Source organism: Neomonachus schauinslandi, chromosome 6 (genome assembly GCF_002201575.2).
Source record: "Neomonachus schauinslandi chromosome 6, ASM220157v2, whole genome shotgun sequence".
Lineage (NCBI taxonomy): Eukaryota > Metazoa > Chordata > Mammalia > Carnivora > Phocidae > Neomonachus > Neomonachus schauinslandi.
The window spans coordinates 28,393,370-28,401,097 of record NC_058408.1 but is presented as its reverse complement, the minus strand read 5'-3'; the positions used below and the strand labels follow the sequence as shown (position 1 = coordinate 28,401,097).

The window sequence follows — 7,728 nt, the reverse complement described above, 5'->3', positions numbered from 1 at the left end:
ACTCTACATGTCACAGAAGTAGTGGAGGGATGTGGCAAGGGGCCAGAGGGAAGGTGCTCTCACACCTCTTCCTCCTGAGCTTGGCTACACCGCGGCTGGCCGGGGTCTCCACCCTGCCAGGATGAGGTCTTCAGACACTGCTCTCTGTCCTCTTGGGTGTCTGTTGAATCCCAGTTCCAGAGGAGGGCACTCAGGCTGGAGGGGAGAAGTGGGAACAGGATGGGAGGCTCCAGAAAGGCAGGGTGGGATGCAGAGAGGTAGGTGAGCCAGGTTGGAGGGAGGAGCGCAAACGGAAGCCCAGAGCACAGCGCAGCAAGCCGGCCTGTAGGGACAAAGAGGCAGAAGCCATCTTACCGATTTCCCCGTGGGACATACAGTTCTGGGACTTCTCACCCCTAGCACCCGCCCCCCCCACCCTGGGCTGGACCATCATCCAGAGGGGCTCCTATGAAGCCTCAGCCTCTCAGCCCAGGACCCGGGCTCCCTCCCCTCCCCTTTCGGAACCCCTGCCACGGCTGTCCACACTGTGGCTCCTCCACCACGGCTGGTTAAGTCCCACCTCAGCCTTACAACGCACCCTTCTCCTGTATCTGCTAACACTTGCCCATCTCTTCCTCCTGTACCAGGGCTACGCGCCAGACCCCTGTCCTGTTGCACAGCCCCTCAGCACTCCCGTGGGGCTTTTATGCAGCCTTGCTTTGCTGCTTTCTCCAGCAATTTCCTCAGAGAAGGGCTGGTCTTGTCTTCTCTGAATGGAACCCCCTGGGACCAGGGACTCTGAGTTTGGGGTACTTTACCAGGAGGTGTTTTTAAAAGCTTAGACTTTGAGAAAGTCAGAGCTGGAGGGCCTTCAGGGATCATCCAACCCAGTGGCTCTCAAGGTCTTGCGGGAGAATCACCCAGAGGGCTGTCCCCGCCCCGCCCCCCCCCCCACCGAGTTGCCGATTCAAGGGCTCACGGGTGAAGCCAGATCATTTGCTGGTGGAACTGATACTCCTGGACCGAGGACCACACTTGGAGAACACTGATCTGATACAACCTCCAGTTTTATAGACGAGAGGAACAAAAAGTGTCCCAAAGCAGAAATGATGCGCCCAAGGTCTCCAGGGGCTGGAGCCAGGACCAAGCTGACCAGAGCTGACCCCCATCAATGCACCACACTGGGCCTGACCCACCGGCCATCGTCCTGGAGCCCCTATTATCTGTTAGATTCTGGTGGGCCCCAGAAAAAGGGAGCTGGTCTCTAGGTACCTCTACTGTGAGGTTGGAGACTTGGCGGCATCAAACATCTTCTTCCGGCCTTCCATCCCAGACATGGCCTCCACGTTCTTCCTCCAGTCACCCACCTCCACGGGCCGTTCCTATTGGGGGGCCACACACACAAAAACACACACACACACACACACACATGTCAGAGACCGAGCAGGCTGGAGGGCAGCTGGGGGCCCTCCAGGCACAAGAGCAACTAGGTGAGGGGAAAGTCAGCCTCTTCGAAAAGAGGAAATCCCAACACCCCTGCCCAACTGGGGAGGCCCAAGGACACATTTGGGGTAGACACGGGACAAGCTAAGGCTCCACTAGAAGAAGGAAGCTGTGTCGGCTGGGAGTTCTGGATGATCGCAGTGGGATGCCGGGGTCAGTTCCCACCCCAGTGAACCACAGCCCAGCCTTGCCTCCAGACCCATGCCAACCTCCTGCTCTGGTGCTCAAGGCCACCTCTTCTAAGAAGCCTACCTCCTCCCTAAACTGGCTCGTTTTCCATTTTACCCGCATACTACCTGCCATCTCTTCTCTTTATGAAGTTCTCTGGGCCAGAGACCATGTCTTTCATTCATGTTCCTTCTAGAGCCCATCCATTCTGAGCACATATATTGAGTTCAATCAGCTTTGAGTGATTTGTTGCTGAATGAGTGATTGAACTCAGTTCTCTAATGTCTGTGCTCGTGTGTCCTATGACCACAATGACCTGCTGTCTTCTTTTCCCCAGTAGTGACAGAAGGCACTATCTCCCTGGTCACCCCAACTCTACATTCTCTTCACACTGGGTGCAGTTTCTACTTTATTGCTTGGTCTGGCTTCCTCTAGGTCCTGGTTTCCTTCTCAGATTGAGAGCAGCCTGAGGGAAGGGAGCAAGTCTTCTTTCTCCCAAAACAGAATCACAAGACTTCATCACTGGTCTCCCAGAGGGTTCTAGAATGTTCTAGCAGTCTGTCTGGCCTCCAACAGGAGCCCCTGCCTGAGGCTATGTGACAGAGTGACAGGTGATAGGACAGGGGGTGAAAGGTTCTGAGAAGAGGGGTCCTCACCTTCTCTGTGTCTTCCTTCTTCACTGACTTCAGGTTGGCCCGCAGATCCATAGACACCTTGTGCTTGGAGCCCAGTAGAGCCCGGAGCATGGCGTCAGCTGAGACCCGGACCCGACGCAGTGGTGGACGCTTGAATTTCCCACGGAGGTCCAGCACCTTCAGCTTCAGGTCCTTAATCTGCAGGTGAGAAGGAGCAGGGGTTCACGGGAGAGGGAGCACCCCCAGAGCACCCTTCCTGAGGATCTCAGACTTCTAGGGTCCCAGCCAAAGCTACACCCCACATTCATTCTCCAGCTTCCAGGCTAGACCCTCTGGGACACTCAGACCCCCCCATCACTTTCAGAATAGCCACAACGTGTTTGTTGATAAACGAATGAATGAGTAAATGGACAGATAAAGCCCATTAGCCATCTCTGTCATGGTTACGTGAGTAGATGGGGCAGCCCCACCAAACTCAGCACAAGTCTGGTTTGAAAGCCCTCTTTGGAGTGTGGGGCTGCTTCCTCCTATTCCTGGGGCCCCATTCCTGCTTCTAACTAGTCCCTCCCGGTGAGCCTTCAAAGCAGTTCATTGAGAGCACAGCCTAAGTCCAGTGGGGTGGATAAAATTTCTAGGGTGCTATCTCTGGAGGGAATTCTGGGAAGATTCATGATGCCACAAATCATCATTCCTTCCGGGGAGAAATGGGAAGGAACAGAGTGGTCTCTGATCCCGCCCCCTCCCCTCCTCCCTGCTTGAACAAGCACCCAGGAGCAGCCCACGAGAGCAGCAGGGGTTCTGCCCTCCATGTTCTGCCCCACCACGTGGGAGCAGGGTCAGCATGGAGCTCCCGCTCCCACACCCCTCGCCGAGGGAGCGCTGAGCACCGCAGTGGGGGGCAGCGACCAGCCCTGCTCCCACAACCACCACTGTGCGACCCGGACCAAAGTTCTCAGCCTCTCTGAACCTCAGCATCCCCCTTTGTAAGGTGCAGGTAATAGCACCTCCTTTATCCACACGCGTGTAGGGAGGATCAAAGGATGCAATGCACATGAAAGCCATTCACAAAGGGAAGATGTTATTAACTAGCATGTGATTGTTTGTGTGGGTGAACAAAGAGGTGAAGAGCCCCTGTGGCAGCTTGAGAGGAAGTTTGTGTTTTTCATCTGTGTGGTTATCCTCTCTCTGCCCATCTCCAGCCCTATGGGGCTGGAGTGGAGGGGCCAGAGCTTCCCAAGTGGCCACTTGTGAAACCCTGCAGAAGGAGGGGGACCTAGTCGGCAGCTGCAGCATCAGTGCCCACGTCCCGGCCCCCCCGCCCATCGCCCCACCATGCACCTAGCCTGTGCTAGCCGTGCCCTCCCCTCCTGCCAGCTCACCTCCCTGGTGTTGTGGAGGCATTTGGCCTCAATGTCGTATCTCTCCTCATCCACCACCTCCACCTTGGCGTGCAGGTCCCGGCACAAGTCCTGGGGGAAGCCAGGTTAATCAGGCAGGAACAGAAAAGAGGAGAGAGGAGTCGTCTGGACCGCAGCCTCCCTTTCCTGCCTCTTTGCCCAGTGCCTTTGCAAAACCTGCATTCTGGAAAGGAGCTGATACACCCCTTCTCTCTGAGGTTCATGGCTGCTGATAGCTCCCTGCATAAGCCCTTTGTTTTCCTTTCGGAATGTCATTGTTTTCTTTAAAAAGTTTTCTTACGATAAAAATAATATAAGCGAGTTGCAGAAAATGTGAAAGCTAGGTATGAAACAAAAAGAATAAACTACAAATAACAAGTGATGCCACCAGTGGGAGGTGACCCCTGGTGACATTTTGGTGTATTTCTTTCCAGTCTCTTTTCTCTGCAGTCGCTGGCATTGAAACAGTTATCAGTGTTTTTCAACATTAAAAACCTATTTGTAGGGAAAGGACAGACAAGTCCTGAGGCTCCCTCCCCGCACTTGCGAAATGGAATCTACCAGCACCACCTCCCAGGGGCCTATGCGGTGACATGGGACCGTGTAAGGGAAGAGCCCCTTGAAAAGGAACGGAGCCCAGAGCTCCAGTATTAGTGCAGGCTCCTGCCACCTAGGCCCTGGGGTCAGCCCCGCAGACTCACCTGCAGGGCACTGAGGGACAGGCCACGGGTCTGTAGCGTGGGGATGCGCTCGGCCAGGTAGCGCACCTTCTCAGCTTCCCGCTCCTCATGCTCCTGCTCCCAGCACTCCTTGGCCTTGGCCAGCATCAGGCTCTGGACAGGACAGAGCCTGCTGAGCCAGGAGCCCAGGGCTCTCGTGCTCCCCACCCAGCATCAGGGCATGAGGGGAGGAGGACCCCGGGCTGGAGCCGGCTCTTGCTGCTGGCCCTACAAGCAACAAGTCCTCTCGCACTGGTCAGGGCCCCGACCAGGCAGCCCAGGGAGCGTGTGAATGAGCCGGTCCCGAGGCCTGCAGATGTGTGTGCTGCCTATAGGCAGGGCCAGGGAAGAACAAACACTGAGCCACCACACACAGCATCTCTCGGATCCTGGAGCTGTTTTCCCTCACAGTCCTCCTCGTACCCACTTCTGGCGTGTTTTGGCCCACAGAGCTCCAAAGAGAGAAACTCTGGCCAAGATAAAGCAAGGCCCTCCGGCCGCCACCAGTGGATTACCACCCTGAAGCTGGTCACTGCCTCCCCTCAAGAACCCGGGCAGGAGCCAGGTCTCCCTAGTTTCAGGTTTCCACTCGCTGACCACCCGGCTCCAGGCAATGGCCAGCCTCCCTCATCATCATCCTCACTTTGGCCTCCTTCGTCTTCACCCTCCCCCGACCCTCCACACCCCCGCAGAGTCTGCACCGCATCCCCTCTGTCTCCCACTGGATGTCCCCCCAGAGCCAGCCCAAAGCCTCACCTTCAGCAAGAGTTTGCGGGAGGCCGTGATCTTGGGCTTTCTCTGAGGGTGAGAAGGGGAGAGACAGGTGGTGAGATAGAGGCGGCAGAACTGGAAATCTGGTCTAGGCCAGCATGCGTGCCTGCCAGGTTCACCATGATTACCCAGAATCCTCGCCACAGGGTCCCTTAAAAGGCCCCTCATCTTTGTGATTTAACCCCTCAAATTCAAGGAATGCTGTAGTCAGTGACCTTGACCCTGACCTAGAGGCTGAAGCCCTCACTTTCAATCCTGCTTCTAGTGCTGGTGGGATCCTGTGTGGGTCATGTGACCTCTGTGGGCACCTCCTTCCTCATCTATAAATAAGGATGCTGAGACCCACCTTCCTCAGTTCACAGAATTATTACAGACAGAATGACATCATGGACGTGCAAATCCTTTGAAAAGCATGAAACAGATGCACCTGCTTAGCGCTCTGAATAGTAATATACCAATACGTTGATGATCTGTCGTGTCCAGAAACAAGCGGTGAATTTCACACATCAAGAAGTGTATCTTTTTAGACATCACAACTTTTTTTAATGTCAACACCATCCATATTAATCTTTCTCAGCTATAAACATATTGTTTTCTCTTCTTATTAAAAATACTTGATACATTCTTGCCAACTAGGTATGTTCTAATAAGTCTTAGCTTGCGGCAGCATCCCCCCAACTCCAGGGGAGGTGATGGTAAGGAGGGCTGTTCAACCTCTAACTAATGAGGTTGTGAGGCTTTCTGAGCACTTGTATCTCTTCTTGACCATAGGTCGTCGATTGTGGTTGCTGCCAGAGAGCGGCTATCTACTGGTACTCTGCTGTGGGCTGGGAGAGCAGAAGTGAGCAGGCTTTAAGGGAGAAAAGGGGCTTCATATTTTATGGATGGAATGTGTGACTTCTAACCTGACTGTTCAGAATGGTTTGTCTGTCCTTTCCTCTCCTAAAGCGAGGGCTGGGCTACGTTTCAGGTTAGTGTGCTTGTGGGAGAAATGGCCTGTTGCTATGGTCATCACCACTCACGGTTTACACCCTGTCATGTACCCATGGCAAATGTTTCTTTGCAATGTTGTTTCCCCACCACCTGGTGAGCTTCCTGGCCATCTCGTTTGACCATCGATCAGTGGCGACTCACTTTAATATGAGCCTCAGCAAAACTGAGGAATTCATATGGTTATTGAAAAATGGTGTATGTGATTCTGAGAATCTCTGTGCCAAATGTCCCCTCCATCAGTGCTGCTAATTCCCACCCTTGCCAGTTCAGAGCCCGATCCCTGAGGTTCCTAACCCTGCACTGGACACACGCTGTGTTCTCAGTACTGTTTCAGGGTCAGAGTTATCTAAGACCTGAGGGGAGTGTAAGGACACCTCTTTGCTCCTCTCTCAATGTTTGGTCATTGGGCAGGGGTAGAATAACCCAATGATGATCCTTTGTTACTGGACTGACTCTGCAAAAAAACAGGATGGTCCCTCAGGGTTAGACCAGTGAGCAAGAATGGGTGAGATACCCCACATCCCACTTACCTCGCTTCAGGCATCCACCACAGGAAAGACAGGAGGAGAGAGCAAAAGACAGAGTGTGAACAATTCATATGCCATATGCAACAGCAGGACCATGTGGATGAGCCCGGGCAGGGGCGGTGTGGTGACAACCATACACCAGAAGGACATCAGGCATCAGGCAGGGGGACCAGCTCAAGGGTTCCAGCAGAACAGAATAAAACTCCAGTGGCCCTCTGGGCTACTGGAGGTTCTTGCTGGGAGATGCTGGCCATTGTAAGTTGGGGAGGAGGGCTGGAGATTCCGGGAAGCCTCAACATAGGGTTCCAGCATGGGAAAGCTCCCGCCCCTGGCCTTGTGGGCAAGTTCCCAAAGCTTTGTTCATCTGTTGGGCCAAAGCAGAACCATGGCCTGGCACACGCAATTCATCTGGCCTGCACAGAGAAAAACTCTGAAAGAGGCCACAAAGGTCTTCCCCAGGGAGCCTGGAGCATGGGTTCTGCTCAAAGACTAGGAGGACACGTGGTGGCACAGGGGACCTAGGTACTCAGGATTGTTCCTTCTGTTAAAACCTGTTCTCCTGGGAAGTTGCTTCAGGGCTTGGACAGATGGTGCCTCCCCTAGAGGGCTGAAATCTGCAGCAAAGGGCCTGGCTTCCTCCGAGCCCGAGAGAGGGACGGGGCTACTTACACTTCAGGCATGGTGGTGGTCGGGGGGCAGCACCTGGAGGCACAAAGCAAGCGTCAATGTGGGAAAGCTGTAACTGCTGCCTCCCAACCCAGCTGGGCCTTGGGACTGTGTCGGCGCCCAGCCTGGGAGAGCCGGACAACAGGAAGAAGAAATCAGACAGAATGGATTCCAACAGGGGCGCCTGAGTGGCTCAGTCGGTTAAGCGTCTGCCTTCGGCTCAGGTCATGATCCCGGGGTCCTGGGATCAAGCCCCGCATCCGGCTCCCTGCTCCGCGGGAAGCCTGCTTCTCCCTCTCCCACTCCCCCTGCTTGTGTTCCCTCTCTCACTGTGTCTCTCTCTGTCAAATAAATAAATAAAATCTTTAAT

At 54.5% G+C, this 7,728-nt stretch overlaps 1 protein-coding gene across 1 annotated transcript; it reads right to left on the bottom strand.

Annotated features, from left to right (window-relative positions):
- Window positions 1-265: 265 nt before the first annotated feature.
- TNNI1 (troponin I1, slow skeletal type) lies at window positions 266-7,372 on the bottom strand. The gene is given in 7 exon segments (XM_021682475.2): window positions 266-322; window positions 1,252-1,361; window positions 2,307-2,483; window positions 3,665-3,754; window positions 4,384-4,515; window positions 5,158-5,199; window positions 7,358-7,372. Coding segments are annotated over 6 exon segments (564 nt in total). The 3' UTR covers window positions 266-322; window positions 1,252-1,253.
- Between the last annotated feature and the right edge of the window lie 356 nt (window positions 7,373-7,728).